The sequence below is a fragment of the Megalobrama amblycephala genome, linkage group LG22 (genome assembly GCF_018812025.1).
Source record: "Megalobrama amblycephala isolate DHTTF-2021 linkage group LG22, ASM1881202v1, whole genome shotgun sequence".
NCBI classification, from domain to species: domain Eukaryota; kingdom Metazoa; phylum Chordata; class Actinopteri; order Cypriniformes; family Xenocyprididae; genus Megalobrama; species Megalobrama amblycephala.
The window spans coordinates 3,786,256-3,802,983 of record NC_063065.1 but is presented as its reverse complement, the minus strand read 5'-3'; the positions used below and the strand labels follow the sequence as shown (position 1 = coordinate 3,802,983).

The 16,728-nt window shown below is 39.3% G+C and overlaps 1 protein-coding gene across 4 annotated transcripts; it reads left to right on the top strand.

Moving 5' to 3' along the window:
- The first annotated feature begins 5,321 nt into the window (after positions 1-5,321).
- Positions 5,322-15,772, top strand: lrrc4bb (leucine rich repeat containing 4Bb). 4 transcript variants are annotated; one of them, XM_048173805.1, is made up of 6 exons: positions 5,323-6,085; positions 6,186-6,330; positions 6,434-6,504; positions 8,598-8,737; positions 8,869-9,139; positions 9,805-15,772. In XM_048173805.1, the coding sequence occupies exons 5-6, from the start codon at positions 8,897-8,899 to the stop codon at positions 11,734-11,736; spliced, it is 2,175 nt and encodes a 724-aa protein (XP_048029762.1). In that variant the 5' UTR covers positions 5,323-6,085; positions 6,186-6,330; positions 6,434-6,504; positions 8,598-8,737; positions 8,869-8,896; the 3' UTR covers positions 11,737-15,772. The 4 variants fall into 4 exon arrangements, with proteins under 4 accessions (XP_048029763.1, XP_048029762.1, XP_048029761.1 ...); XM_048173804.1 differs by having other exon boundaries at positions 5,323-6,089; XM_048173806.1 differs by having other exon boundaries at positions 5,322-6,330; positions 8,598-8,721.
- The last annotated feature ends 956 nt before the right edge of the window (positions 15,773-16,728 follow it).

Below are 16,728 nucleotides of genomic sequence, written 5' to 3'. Positions count from 1 at the left end.
AAGTCTCTTATGCTCTTTTAAGGTTGCATTTATTTGATCAAAAATACAGTAAAAAACAGTAAAAATGTGAAATATTATTACCATTTAAAACAGCTGCTTTCTATGTGAATATATTTTAAAATATAATTTATTCTTTTGATCAAAGTTGTATTTTCAGCATCATTACTTCAATCTTCATTGTCACATGATTCTTCAGAAATCATTCTAGTATGATGATTTTCTGCTCAAAAAACATTTCTGATTGTTATCGATGTTGAAAACGGTTGCTTAAAATGTTGTGGATTCCTTCAGAAATCCTTTTTAACATTATAAATGTATGTCAATGCGTCAATGCTGAATAAAAGTATTGAATTCGTTCAAAAAAAAAAAAAAAAACTGAGCCCAAATTTTAGTTTGAAAATGTTATTTCATAACCGCATTGCCTGCATTTTCTTAGCATATAAATAAATAACTAAATCTGTGAACACAAACTTCTCAAGCATCTTTAGTTCACTAACAGACAAACTGTTTTTAATTGCAAATCATTTGCAAAGTCTCTTGTGTAGCAAGTTGGTGGCACTTTTTAATTTATTCAGGCCCAGAACTGCCCACAAACACAACATTAAACTGATCTATTGTTAGATAAAATTATGGACCTCAGCATTAAAGTCAAATGTTGTCTGCAGAACAGAGTAGAAGGCTGACGAAGAATGACACAAACGCGGGAAGTGCTGTTTATTCGAAGCCAAAGTTTATTGAGCTCACTGTAACTTATATAGCAAAGTCTGGGGCGTTAAATGGAACAGCGTGGCTCCTATAGGAAATAAGACATTTATCTCAGGTGCGCGTGACTACAACAGATTAAAAACTGGAAAAGAGAACTTCAAATCAGGAGAAGAGAGCAGGGCAAAAGAAGCAAAACACATCCTTTCTAACACCCGATTATGTGTCTGGCCTTATACTACAGTCTAAAAGTTCATTATCTAACTGCTGGGTTAAAAACAACCCAAATTGGGTTGAAAGTGGACAAACCCAGTGATTGGGTTAAATGTTTGCCTAACATGCTGGGTAGTTTTATTTAACTCAACTTTTGTTTAAAAATGACTGTATTGCTCGCTTAAAATGAACCCAAAGTATGTTGGAAATTAACATTTATTAATATGTTTAACGAATAATAATTAAACTATAAACATGTCTTAAATTGCTTATTAATAAATGTTCATCTTTTGATTATTATTGTTGCCACTAGTAATTATGTGTCTGATTTTTAATTTCCAACCTATTTTGGGTTCATTTTAAGCCAGATATACAGTCATTTTTAAACAATAATTGAGTTAAATAAAACTGCTCAGCACGTTGGGCAAACATTTAACCCAATACTGGGATAAAAACAACCCAATCGCTGTCCATTTTCAACCCAACTTGGGTTGTTTTTAACCCAGCATTTTTTAGAGTGTAGTAATGGGAAAGTTTGGAGTTAGTAAACCGTGATAACACCAAAAACCCTCGTCATGCACGGTTGTCGTTTGGATGTAAATATAAGCATCTATAGCTAAATCCATTACATTACAATTAATTAATGTGATTACATTTCTTCAGAACCATTGAAATAGTACATTTAGATATATTATTTTCAACATATTCCAATCTTGCATAGGCTACTATTAAGGACACTGAACAGGGATGCAGTGCAATTTTTGATATAATTGTTGAGATTATAATGACTAATAGTATCAATGTCTTGCATTTAAAGTGTCCAGTCCATATGTAGCAGGCCATAGCGTCAGTATTAGTAACAGAAGCACATAGCGTGTCAGTGAGGCAGATACAGAGAACTCATTCACACACAAACACAGTCCTCCACATGCACGCACACACACACACACACACACATACATACATGAAAACCCTTACATACACAATAATACACCGCAAGATGTTGAGGCACATATGCACTGGAAGAAAAATGAACGCGCAGAAAGACTGAGGATCATATACGCGCAGCCGTGCGCCGTGACATTGCGAGGGCAGAAACCTACCGCACGACAGCTGCGTTTAAGACATCAACAAAACTGATGACACAGCTCGGGCTTAAACGAGAGGGAGTGATATAGATGCCGCCAAACCGGGGAGTTGTTTATTGTTTGTTTGTTTATATTTGTGTGCGCTCGCGTCTGTGCGTGTTGTACGGAACGGAGTGAGGTGAGGGGAGGCAGAATATCCACTGCACCACTGTGTGACTGGATTCTTAATGGGAAGGGGGATGGAGAAAGAGAGAAAGAGAGAGAGGGAGGTAGATGGCTTATCATTAAGTCATAATACATACTGGAGGACACAAGTGTGTGGGACGCAGACAGAGTTCAACACAGAAGCACAGGAGAGATCAAACAGGGCCGCTAATGTGAACTAACTACCACAAGCATGTTCAACGTGCAGGCCGAGCACCATTACGACAGCTAGATCTGGTCAAGACGCCCTGTTTATTCATTTATTCCTTTTGCCGAGAGAATCAGCATTTTTAGCGGCCATCAGCATTTACCAGGGCCTGCGAATATAATAAAAAAGAAAAAATGTTTAAGCTGAAATTGCATGTCGACAAATTATGAAATAAGATTGCCGCTGAAACTGAGCTTGCATAGCTAAAGCATCAGCGTAAGAGTACACTCAGAATGCTGGGTTAAAACAACCCGAGTTGGGTTGAAAATTGACAGCGATTGGGTTGTTTTAACCCAGCGGTTGGGTTAAATGTTTGACCATCATGCTGGGTAGTTTTATTTAATCCAATAATTGTTTAAAAATAACTATATGTCTTGCACGCTATGTGCTTCTGTTACTAATACTGACGCTATGGCCTGCTACATATGGACTGGACACTTTAAATGCAAGACATTGATACTATTAGTCATTATAATCTCAACAATTATATCAAAAATTGCACTGCATCCCTGTTCAGTGCCCTAAATAGTAGCCTATGCAAGATTGGAATATGTTGAAAATAATATATCTAAATGTACTATTTCTGGTTTTAAATGGTTCTGAAGAAATGTAATCACATGGATTAATTGTAATGTAATGGATTTAGCTATAGATGCTTGTGTTTACATCCAAACGACAACTGTGCATGATGAAAGGTTTGGTGTTATCACGGTTTACTAACTCCAAACTTTCCCATTACTACACTCTAAAAAATGCTGGGTTAAAAACAACCCGAGTTGGGTTGAAAATTGACAGTGATTGGGTTGTTTTAACCCAGCGGTTGGGTTAAATGTTTGACCATCATGCTGGGTAGTTTTATTTAACTCAACTATTGTTTAAAAATAACTACATGTCTTGCTTAAAATGAACCCAAAATAGGTTGGAAATTAAAAATCAGACACATAATTACTAGAGGAAACAATAATAATCAGAAGGCGAACATGTTTATAGTTTACTTATTAATAAATGTTCATTTCCCACATACTTTGGGTTCATTTTAAGCGAGCAATACAGTAATTTTTAAACAATAGTTGAGTTAAATAAAACTCCCCAGCAGGTTGGGCAAACATTTAACCCTACTTCTGGGTTTGTCCATTTTCAACCCAACCTGGCTTGTTTTTAACCCTGCATTTATCAGAGTGTATGTTTTGGGCCCGCCTGTGAATTCATCTGATGCATTTTGCACACAAAAATGGCGAGAACTGCTTTCCTGGTTATATTTAAAAAAATAACTTGAACATATATTGTGCTCTTAAAAATAAAGGTTCATTTTTGGCATCAATGGTTCCATGAAGATTGCACAAAATGTTCTTTATAGTGAAAAGAAGTTCTTCAGTGTTCCTTATACTAGGAAAAATGGTTCTTTTAAGAAGTGATTCACTGAAAGGTTCTTTGGGGAACATCTTCTATGGCATCACTTCGAAAACCTGCTTTTGAAACATTTATTTTAAAGAGTGCTTGCGTTTAATGTGGCGTGTTTAGAAATACATTTTGTATATACATGTCCTATATAAAAAATATGTTTTTATGACTGTCCACAGACAGGACCTTCATGGACCAAACCCTGAAGCTGAAACTACACTGTAAAAGAAATGGTTGGTCTAACTTAAAAAACATTAAAATTTTGAGTTCATTGAAATTAAAAACTGGAGTTAAAGGATTAGTTCACTTTCAAATAAAAATTTCCTGATAATTTACTCACCCCCATGTCATCCAAGATGTTCATGTCTTCTTTCTTCAGTCGAAAAGGTTTTTGATGAAAACATTCCAGAATTATTCTCCTTATAGTGGACTTCAATTGGCCCCAAACGGTTGAAGGTCAAAATTACAGTTTCAGTGCAGCTTCAAAGAGCTTTAAACGATACCAGAATAAAGGTCTTATCTAGCGAAACGATCTGTCATTTTCTAAAAAATATATATATATATATATATATACGTTTTAACCATAGACGCTCGTCTTGAACTAGCTCTCTTCTTCTTCTCTATTAGAATTCCGGCAGTGTAGACCTTCTTTTTTTTTTAAATGGTGGATCGGCATGAGGTGCTGAGTGTGACCTGATTGATTTCGCGGACAAAATTCATTTGAATTTTCATGCCAAAACTATAAAGCACAAGTAAGACAAAAGCCATTTTGTGAACAAAATATTAATTCCGTGAATGTGATATTTATTTCGCCAACAATCATGAAACTAATTTAGTCCATCAAATAGCCAGGTCACGCTTGGCACCCCATTAATAGGTTGCATAGCTGTTCTAACAAACAGTAGCGTCATGGGTTCGACATGAATGTTAAAACTATTCTAACTACAAAAGTAAATGGGGGGCGCTTTTTGCCATTGAGATGACTGGGGAAAAGTGTCCCCCTATTTACTTTTGTAGTTAGAACTGTTTTTACATTCATGTCCGCAACACTATCGGAACATTACATTTTACACTAAAATATCCTAGGTTAAAAACAACCCTAGTTGGGTTGAAAATGGACAACCCCAGCAATTTGGTTGTTTTAACCCAGCGGATGGGTTAAATGTTTGCCCAACCTGCTGGGTAGTTTTATTTAACCCAACTATTGTTTAAAAATGACTGTATTGCTTGCTTAAAATGAACCCAAAATATGTTGGAAATTAACATTTGTTAATGTTCATTAAATGAACATTTATTGATAAGTGTAATGATTAATAATTAAATGATAAACATTTATGTTAAATTGCTTATTAATAAATGTTCACTTTTTGATTATTATTGTCACCTGTTCCAACATATTTTGGGTTCATTTTAAGCCAGCCCAACTGCTGGGTTAAAACAACCCGGTCGCTGGGTTTGTCCATTTTCAACCCAACTTGGGTTGTTTTTAACCCAGCATTTTTTTGTACTTTACATTTATGCAATCAACCTGAACTCACCTCTATATAATAAGTAAATATAAACCAGTAAACATGCATAAGAAGAGAAAACACTTGTCATGTATCCAGTCCAACTCTATATTGGTGAAGATTTATCTGTCATTTGGTAGAAGCGAGTCACGTTTGATGTCAAGATTTTGTGACACCTTCATCCTCAAAAACCATCAATAAAACTACTCAAGGTACAAGACAATATGACCCAGATGAGATTAAATAGAAGTTCACTAGCTGTGAGCATAAACCAACAAAATCCCAAAAACAATATTGTCAGTTTTGTGTCTGTGGCGTTACTAATTTTGCATATTTTTGGGTTCATGCATTCAAGGTAATACTAACACATTTCAATGTTTTATTTCCTTTTGCAAGATAAGTTTTATGTATTTGAACTGAAGCAAAGGCATTTTAAATAACTATTTTAAGCAGTAGAGGTATATAATTACAATCTCAGAGCCTAAATGACCTGACATTCATCCTACACATTCGTCCCTGCATATTAAACAGTGGAATGATGCATGAATGCATGGACTGATGTGTGTATGCATGGATGTATGGAAACAGGCTAGAGCAGGTGTGTTTTGTGCATGTCTCAGTGGCCCGTTCTTCAGTTGGTCGCTGTATTCAGGACCGTCGCTACGGACTTTACGTAAGATGTTGCGCTGGGTGCAGCATCCGTCCCTCTGTACGGCCACGACGCGCACGAGCTGCCTGCATACACTTACAGAAATGCGCCAGTAGGTTTGTACGCCTCATACCCCGGATAATCAAATTACATTCGATTTTTACACTTTACAGCGAGTGATTGCGTCGTTTTTGTTTTTTTTTTTTCTTCAGCGGTGGTATGATCTGTTAACTGTTCACCGTTATTCACCGTGTCCGCGCGCACTGGCGCGCTCCGGATCTGTGAGAGACACCGAATCAACGGGGGGAAAATCATTAGAAGAAGATTCGTCGAGTCGGCGCGAGGAGAAAGGAAAAGGTACAACGTGCATTTGATCAGATGAATGATCTCGAATAACTGCTCTGTAGGTTTGGTTATGATTCATGCTGTGGGATTGACGGGAATCGATTTGATTTAATAGGTATCCTCATGGTTACCATGAATCTTTAGAAGAGGATCCGGAGGATGTGATGGATGTATGAGAGGAGAACGGTAAGATCTTTCATTCAGCATTCGTTTTTTATTTATTTATTTATTTAGCTATTCAGTTTATTTATTTAAAATATTTATTGATAGAAATGAATGTGACCATTGGAGTTGTGGTGATTTCGCTGTTGGCGATGTAAATGATGGCTTGGCTTGATTTGCATTTTTCTTTCTCATTATCCGTGAATTACACAGACACCCGTGTGCCATTTTGTTGCGCGTCTTCGAGCGAGCGAGGGAGCGCGCGCGCGCGCGTGTGTGTCGGGGCCTCACTTGTGTATTTCACGCGCGTACGGCGGTCTCCGTTAAGACGCCGCAGTCACTAACGCATTCAGATGCACCGATTTTCTCTCACATAAGAGCATCAGACCCACTGCAGTCTCTGTCATGATGCAGATCACTGCATCTGATGTCTTGTGAAGGTTAATTAATGATCAATATAATGGCTTATGAAATAGATGTTTAATTTATGTATTCGACTCGTTTTTTGGCCTGTGGCTGGTTTTAACGAAGCCGTAGTGCAAACAGAGCGCCGCCACCCAACCGGATTCCGACATCCAGCATCTGCAAATCAATTTAGCGTTGTCATGGTTACAGTGAAGCTGCACCACCGCACCTGTGACACACACACGCACGCACGCACACACACACACACACACACACAAGAGATGCGCCTTTGTGTGATGGACGTTAGAGCCATATTAGAACAAAATGTTATTGTATTTTGCATTTTGTAAGAGTCTTTGGATGAATTTCCTGATGTAAGACAATGAGTGTGTTTATATGCACAATCTCACTATTTTATTTCAAAATTGGCAAACGTGTTCTGTTATCAGTTGGACTTTTGAAACAACCCTGATTGGCATTAGGTTCCAGTTTTGCTCTGCATGTAAATACCCTTACCGGCGCTTTGGCGCTTATTCAGTGTGCGCATGTGTTCTGCGCATGTCTGATGTCAAAATGGATAAAAACTTGATGATTTCAAATCTCGAACATGTTGTTCTTGTGCCTTGGGTTTGTACTGGATGATTTTTGATAGTTTTTAATGAGTGCATGATCTTACACTGATTTAAAGTTCATGTAAGCATCTTAAAACATTATGTTTTATTGGGTAAATGTCACAGTTTAAAGTAATTATTTTTGTTGCCCATATTAAACCAGTTTTGCTTTGCATTTAAAAACATTTACTGGTGTTTCAAAATTTTTCTGTCAGTATTTTCAAATATCATGTAAACTTGTTGGTGTCAATGACTTTCAATGGCCCATCTTACATCTTAAAGCTAAATTAATACTGTTTTTGAACTTTTTTTTTTTTTTAGAATTGAATAAAAAAGTGTGAAGCATTTGTTTACATATAGAGCATTTACTGACATTCCTGCATATTTTCAGTGTTTTTTCACCATTCTGCTGCCTAAATGTTTAGTTGTAAAGCTGTTTATACAGACATATACAAACACGCTGCTATTGCATTACTGTTTATTCTCTGGTTATTCACTGTAAACATCAGTGTTCAGACATGAGAGTTGTTTACCTCTTCAGTTGTAGAGCTTGTATGCACACACACATTTCTTTGTACAGTGATGTCTGTGTTTTCATTTACATAAGTAATCATGTGAATATTGTATTATTGTACTTGTTTCTCGTTATTCTATCTTTTATGTTTACAGAACCACACATCTATGCACATTTAATAAAGAATACTAATTTGCAAATATAATTTTAGAGCTAGACATGTTCTGACCGGACAACCTGTTGCCTTCGACCATCAAATTCAATTTTAAACCTCAAACATTTTCAGTCAAGGCCAGACCAATCCAAGTCTGGAAGGTTGAAAAAGAAAGACTTTGTGTTATTGGCTACAGTTGTGCTGCTCAATGTTTAAAAATAATGAAAGAATAAGTGGAAATTAATTAAAATTACAATTCTGCTTTGGCTGGTCTAGAGGTCACAGCCTTTAGTTGCACAGGTCACAGTTTTTATTTGCTGATGTACTGACCCTCACACCCTTAGCTATATGAAATACGATAAGCTGTACATATATGCAGTTTTTGACCTCCCTCGTCCTCTCTCTCGTTCCCGTCCCGTGTTTTTTCTTCCAGTAAGCAAGGCCAGTGCTGACTGTGATGATTGTGATGGCAAGCAGAAGACTCCCGTAGCAGCATCCAGTGCTGTTGACAACTGTGTGGATTACACTTTGATGCCACAAGATACCTGATTCCACAAGTTAATCGTAAAAAAAGTTAATTCTCCTTCTTGTTTTGTGGATCTTGTTATTCGAAATACGCTTCCATATTTATTATTTTTCATCAAATGAACATTTAAGAAGTTTTGAGGGTTTTGGTGCTCACTCTTTGCCTTTTTTTTTTTTAGGAAAGGGGCAGGACATGATTCAGTTGCCATGCAGGCTGCTATCGTAACAGGCCTTTTCAGCCCCTCCCCCCTTATCTGGTTGGTCCAACTGTTGTTGTGGCCACACCTCCTTGGACCTAGATTGGCCGAAGCCAGTCCCGCCTGTCCTGCTCCCTGTAGCTGTTCCAATCAAGCCAGTCGAGTGATCTGTACCAGAAAAGGCTTAAATGAAGTTCCACAGAGTATCTCCTCCAATACACGATACCTCAACCTCCAGGAGAACTCCATACAGGTAACCTCCTTGATACATTAACTATAAATTTTCACCATGAGATCTGCATGGCGAAATGAAAACAACCATGCTATATCGAACCTCGCCAGCACTTAATTGTTTATTCCAGGTGTCCCAAAAAACAGTTAACACTTTCACTGATGTGCTGCTCCTAAAACTTATCTATCAAGCAAAATCAACCAGTGGGGATTGTGCAAGTACCCAAATATCGAAGATATTCTTTGAAATGAATGTAATTAAAGCCATATTGTTGATTCCATTCAAAATGAAACACAAATAACATGCACAGGCATAGAATTTTTGGAGAAGTTGATGGATTTCTTGCTGAGCCTTAGTGCTAAAGATACTTGGTTAGAATTTGTTTACAAGCTCTGTTAGTTAGACCATCCAATGCTACAACCGTCAGGCATTGGAAATCAGTCATCTCCAGTCACAGAGTGACAGATGGTCACGCATACGCACATACTGAAATAGAACAAAATAATAAAGATCCCACTTTCGTGGCTATGCATACTAACACAAAGGCGTACGCTGATCTGTCACTCAAACTTCTGCAGAACAGGCTAAACTTTAACAACATAGGTTCAGAAGATGCAGTAACCCAGTTCCCAATATTTCGGCTGTTATAAGTAACTATATTCTTGTCCTCTGTTCTTATTCTGCAGGTGATCAGGTCAGACACCTTCAAGCACCTAAATCATCTGGAAATTTTACAGTTGTCTAAGAACCAGATTCGTCAGATAGAAGTGGGAGCGTTCAATGGCCTTCCCAATCTTATCACCCTGGAGCTTTTTGACAACAGACTCCCACTGGTACCATCACAGGCATTTGAGTACCTGAGTAAGCTGCGTGAACTCTGGCTAAGGAACAACCCCATAGAGACACTCCCAGCATACGCCTTCCACCGTGTGCCGTCACTGCGGCGGTTAGACCTCGGCGAGTTGCGCAAACTCAGTTTCATCTCGGAGGCCGCATTCGAAGGGCTGCTGAACCTCCGTTTCCTGAATCTGGGCATGTGCGGGCTTAAGGATGTACCCAACTTGACGCCTCTCGTGCGGCTAGAGGAACTGGAGCTGTCAGGAAACCAGCTGGGCGTGGTGCGTCCTGGATCATTCCAAGGCCTGGTGTCTCTACGCAAACTGTGGCTCATGCACTCTCGGATCTCTGTCATTGAGAGGAATGCCTTTGATGACCTCAAGAACCTGGAGGAGCTCAATCTGTCCCATAACTCTCTGCATTCATTGCCCCATGATCTCTTCACTCCACTGCAGCAGTTAGAGCGTGTCCATCTGAACCACAATCCTTGGGTTTGCAACTGTGACGTTCTGTGGTTGAGCTGGTGGCTTAAAGAAACTGTACCTGATAACTCCACTTGTTGTGCACGTTGCCATGCCCCACCAGGTACTAAGGGCAGGTACATTGGTGACCTTGACCAGAGAGACTTCACCTGCTATGCGCCTGTGATTGTGGAGCCACCAACGGACCTGAACGTGACAGAGGGAATGGCAGCGGAGCTGAAATGCCGCACCGGGACATCCATGACTTCTGTTAATTGGTTGACCCCCAATGGGACCTTGATGACCCATGGAGCGTACAAGGTCCGGATCTCTGTCCTGCACGATGGAACCTTGAATTTCACCAACGTGACCATGCAAGACACTGGACCATACACCTGTATGGTCACCAACTCTGCTGGCAACACCACAGCAACTGCTGTGTTGAACGTCTCTGCACCCGACCCAGGCAATGGTTACAGCTACTTCACAACCGTTACTGTCGAAACTGTAGAGACGGGGCAAGATGGACACGATTCAGCTCGGCAGTTCGTCAACGAGACGTTTATTAGCTTTCCAGGACCGACGGCTGCATCTGCATCAGCAGGTCCCACTGGTTCGATGCTGTCCTCCTTGTCACCGCGAGCTACGCGTGCACCCGATCGCCCATTCACGGTCTCCATCACGGACGTCGCCAACCTGTCGGGTCTTGAGGATGTAATGAAGACGACCAAGATCATCATCGGCTGCTTCGTGGCCATCACCTTCATGGCGGCTGTGATGCTGGTCGTCTTCTACAAGCTTCGCAAGCAGCACCAACTGCACAAACACCACGGCCCGGCACGTGCCATTGAGATCATCAACGTGGAAGATGAGATTGGATCTGCGGGAGGAGCTAGTGGCATCACAGGAGGGGGCACCGTCCACACCGGAGCAGGATCTGGTGGAGGAAGCGGGCAGAGTCCAAGGATTCACGACCCTGAGATCATGACCCTGCCGAGCGTCGGGCAAGCAGATCACCTGAACCACTACTACAAAGCGCACCACTTTAACAACAATGTGCTAAGCTTAAACATGGCCACTGGAATGCTCAACAACAAACCCAATCCTTCCTCCCAAAACCAGGCTTCGACCATGAAAATAGGGACTTCCGGTGACCCCTCCAACCCCGGCTCGACCTCACCTCCCCTGCCAATTCCCATCCCAATGGCGATGACTTTCCACGGAACTCTGAAAGGCCTTAGTCACGTTCCCAATGTGCAGACTGAGCCACTGTTGCTATCGAATGGCTCCAAGGAGAGCGTTCAGGAGACCCAGATCTGATTACTCGCATACACGTGCACATGCAGGAAGGGAAGTAGACTGGTTTTCATGCCAGTGCGACTGTCAAGTCTTTGACATTTTGGAACTCCATCCCTTTCCGACGGGTTCTATGGAATATTCCGTTCAGTGAACAGAGACAGGCTTTTACTGGACATGGCGCTATTGAGTACACATGTGCCAAAGCAAGCGTCTTTTTTGCAGTTCTTTTTGAGTTGTGTCCGCGTATAAAAAATATAGTCTATATTAAAGTAGTGTAATTACTTAAGTGTTGGTTTGCCACAGTCCAGCGACACCGACTACACACACCGATGTACAGCAGCTAACAGACCTGTATAAAAGCATACACACATTTACACTTCCCGGAGGTTGACATCATTATTCATCGTACTCACCTCGGTAGGTAGTGTACCTGTGTGTGTGTGTGTATGTGTGTGTGTGTGTGTGTGTAAGGGACAGTATTAACTGAGACTAATTCAGAAATAAAGACTTAAACTGCTGTGATCCAGAACTCTGCTTCATGATGACATTCTGAATCTAGCACAAGTGAGGATCAGTTCATAAGCTCAGAAATCTGAACTCTAAAAGACACCAGTTTCAGGGTGACATACGTCATACCTAGAGGAGAGGGCAGAGAGAAGAAGCCTTTCCATGTGAACAATAAGAGTACTTGGCTGCTGTCCTCAGCAAAGGTACCGTAGTACCTCCCAACAAGCCGCCATAGTGCAAACTCTCTGTGCATTTCTACGTTTGAAGAGATCTCGAGTGTCATGTTTGTCTTTTCGCCTGTCAGCGCTGAAATGAAGAGTAACAGCAGTGTGTAAGGGCTATTTCACTGGCATTGGGTGTTTTTGATGTGCACAGAAAGTATCTGGACTTAAAGCTGACATGAAACGGCATTCGCAACCCATTTAACTTCTGTAGTATTTCATGGATGCAGGGCGGGACTTGACTTTATTCATCAGGAATTGATTGGATCGTGAAAAGTGGGTGTACCAGAATGGAGCCAGGAGGGATGGAAAGTCATTTCAGAGGCGGAGCAGGTTAACATTTTGATAAAAGATTCTGAAGATTTTTTTTTTTTTTTTTGACTTGGCATAACGTGCACAGTTGAATCGTGCACAACAAGGCCAGGAATGTGTGTTAGGAAAGTAAATAGTGTCCATTTTGAGTTCATGTTGACTTTAAAACAAGCTGTATTAAAGCTTTGAAATACTATACTGGGATACGCAGCACAGGAGAATTTCACCGACTTGAAAATTTTAGATTTTTAACAGAGAGAGAATGAAAGACATTGTGAAAATGTCCAGATTTTTCTGATGAAAGATTTTGCAATATGACATGTAATCTAATGTAAAGATTTTCAAGTATACTGTTTATAGACCAAATCAGTGGGTTTGGGTTCAAGGGGCTGGTTAAGCGTCAGGGTTCAGGGAATGGGAAAACCGCTCTTGGGCCACTTCAGATAAAACGTTAGCCATCCAGTTGGCGAAACTCGTATGCCTCACTTTCAGAGAGTATTTTCTTTGAAGGGATTTGACCAGTCCTTCGTGGGAGCCATACAACAACTGCTGACTACATGAAGCGATCTATCGATCAAGTTCCTCATTCTTGAATGGCTTTGAAGTTGTATAATAACAATGTGCAATGTGCCATTAACTGGAGTAGAGTACACATGCGTGTATTATTGTAATTGCTGCATTAAACTTTATTCGGTTTTTAATTTCCAATTCATCATCTTTTTATCAAATTGTTGTTGTTAAAACTGATTCATCCTTTTTGCAAATGCTGGGAACTTTTATTAATCAAGCTGGACTTAATTTGACAAATTGGGCAATTGTTTTCTCTAGTTCGACATATTTCATTTTTGTTGAAGTGCTATACATAGCTCAGCAACCTGAGGACATTATATCCCTCGATATTAACCCACCGGTCTCTCAAATGTCTCCCTGCTATTCTTCATAATGGAATTATAGGACAAACTCTATTTTTTTTTTCTTTTTTCTGTTTCTTTTATTGCTTTCCATATTTCTCCCTACAGTATGAAAGCTGATTGTGTTTGAATATCCAGTGGGGTTGCTTAGCAACAACATCATTGCCAGGAAATGCTCTTAAAAGCTTATTGTAGCACCTGACCCTCGTCGGCTGATGCAGAACATAGGTAGATCAGAATTACGTCAGTATCGCATAAGTAAAAGGTTAGTTAATGTGAGGAACGTGCGGGCTCTGCCTCGCTGTGTGTCCTTGACACTAAAAAAGAAAAAAAGAAAAAACCTGCCAGATGAAATTGAAACGTGCACATCGAGCTTGGAAAGATATGAGATGCGAGATCTCATACACATGCAGTTTGTTTGCGTTTATCGCGGATCCAACGTTTTTAGCCTATTGAATGGCATTGAAAGTTTCCAAGCGCAACATAAACAGCCAGTTTCCACAATTGAACCATTAGCCGTACTGGGTGAGAAAGATTCTAATTCTAGAAAGCATCAAATTGACTGCAAGTTATAGTCTGTACATTTTAAATGCATATGATCATTTTGGAGATTTTGTAGGAGTACACCAGCATATAGCGAACATACATCAACTAAAAGTGTCTTTGCGTCATGAGTCAAGAGTCACAGACAGGCGTTATAGCCAGCAAACCTCACCTTTAACCTTTCCATACCTCTATTTTATCATACAAACTTGTGAAATGCAAAATGGCTAAACCCTCACCTGCCCCAGACCAGTGTGTCAGAGTTCAGACGTGTGTGTGTGTGTGTGTTGTCCTGTAGCAGGTTGTTCTTCTCCTCTATGCATCCTCTCTGCGGCCAGCAAAATCACATTACCCTTACGGCTACTGAGAGACAATTCATCTATAAACCTTTCCCCATTTCAGAAAGCTGCTCTAAGCTGATTTGACTGGCTGTGAGATGAAGACACTGAGTCTGAGACCCATGTTGCAGTGTATTTTAAGACGAGGCACGGAAGCTGTTTCTGAATCAGCACAGAAAGATTGTATTATGAAGCAGTTTCATCACTGTAGACTCTTGATGTGGTGGGTCTTTCTCTCTCTCCGTCTCTCTATCACGTTCTCACACTGACCATGTGTTCATATAATGCCATGTATATAATCTAAAGATGTAAATATTCTCTATTTTTTGACTTACCATTAGCAGAACACGCGTTCTTCAGGATTTGAAACAGAACGAAGCTTTTTGGAAACTATCTGCATTTCTCTCTCTTCTATTTATGGGTGAATCTCATGAAAACAGGTCATATTTCACCACAGTATCAAATGAGCAAAATTAGATTGTGCTTAGAGAACAATTATGCTGTTTTTTTTGTTGTTGTTGTTTTTTTTTGCTTTGTGACATTTGCAAACTCATTTTATCTTAAATTATTACTGCTGTAACATCTGGATATTTTGTTTGTAATTCCTAATTTTCTGTGTTGATTCTCATTACTGTAATTAATACATAAAAATAATTTTAAAATACTATAATCAAACACAACAATCTTTTTTGCAATGTTGAGAATTTTTCTTCTGAGAAATAGATTTTTTTTTCTGTTATGAAAATGTCACATGGTAAAAAAAAACTAATAATGAGTTTTATTTTTACTATTATTAAACAAAATAAGTTTGGCGGGTGAAATTTGACCCGAAACCAGTTCTTAGCAGGTTTTGTGAGATTCACTCATATATTTCTCTCTTATTCTGTCTTTAGAACAACACACTCCTCAAGAAAAAAGAAAAAAAAAACGTAAAATTAATCTTTTTTGCATTTAAAAAAATACAATTTCGCTGATATCGGCTGTGTTACATTTAGCTCTGTTCTTCATCTGTTTACCTATTTATTTGTACTGAGTATTTTTAGTTCATTTGGTTTCTTCTCTATGTTGATGCTGTGTGGTTCGGCTGTGGAGAGCTAAAGTTGATTGGCCATCAGTTCCGGGTCAAAGGTTGTGGCAAATGCTTAACTGTGCGTGTGAGCCTCTGCACTATGCCATCCGCTACACAGACGCTCTTTACCAATAAAACATGGACATTTTGGCTTTAGATCTCTGACTGTGTGTCTTTATGCTCAACTTTGATTAAAGGTGCTGTAAACAATCCATAAACTGAGATATTTTTGAAAGCGTAGCCTACACCAAAAGAAAGGGGAGTGGCTTGTGCCTTCTTTTTTAGCCAATCAGTAATGCTGTCTGGATATGACTCATGTCTTTGGAGGGCGGGGTTTTTGAGAGAGGGCGTGGTCTGATTCAACAGCAGTCTGGTGGAAGTTAGAGATATGGTCAAATTCCTTACAGCGCTAGTTCTTTCTTTAATTATTTCTTTCTAGATGAGCAAATCAGTGGTTCTCAACTGGTTTTTATTCAAGACCCAGAGCCAATGATAACAATTATTTATCATACAAAAATGTCCTTAAAACCAAAATCTGAAATGAATAAATATTGCTGTGAAATGCACAGGCTTAAAAATATTGGAAAAATTGTTAAGGACACAGGCTGAATAAGAAAACTGACTTTTATTATGTCTTAATTGTGTCTGGTTTCTCTTGAATTTCCACAGTTTCATGCTTTCGCCAGCACAGAACACATTGTGTACAAACCGTGTTTATCCTCATTGCAATAGGCTCATTTTGCTATCCCACCTCTGCATGTTTATATTTAGTTGCATTTTATTATTTGCATTGAACAAATGTTACCGTGATCTTCCGACCCACCAGTTGGGAACCACATCAAGCCTCTGATTCTAAATCACACACTTTTGTATGTTACATAAAACATAAAATGTTACAAAAAAATACCCCAAAAATGATCCCACTTATTACACGGCTACTAAATAAATCTATATGAACTACTGATAATGTAGCATCATTATACAAGAATATCTGACAGCAGAATGCTGTGATTGATCAAAAAATCAAAACACAAAACAAGGAATTTAGAATATGACATTTAGAATGTTTGAAATAATTATGATTATTTTATGCTCACCAAGGGTGCATTTAT

Excerpts from the sequence above, each read along its gene's own strand:
- lrrc4bb (XM_048173806.1), top strand. The coding sequence starts at position 8,897 with ATGCAGGCTGCTATCGTAACAGGCCTTTTCAGCCCCTCCCCCCTTATC. Across the intron at positions 9,140-9,804 it reads TCCAGGAGAACTCCATACAG|GTGATCAGGTCAGACACCTT; the intron begins GTAACCTCCTTG and ends CTTATTCTGCAG.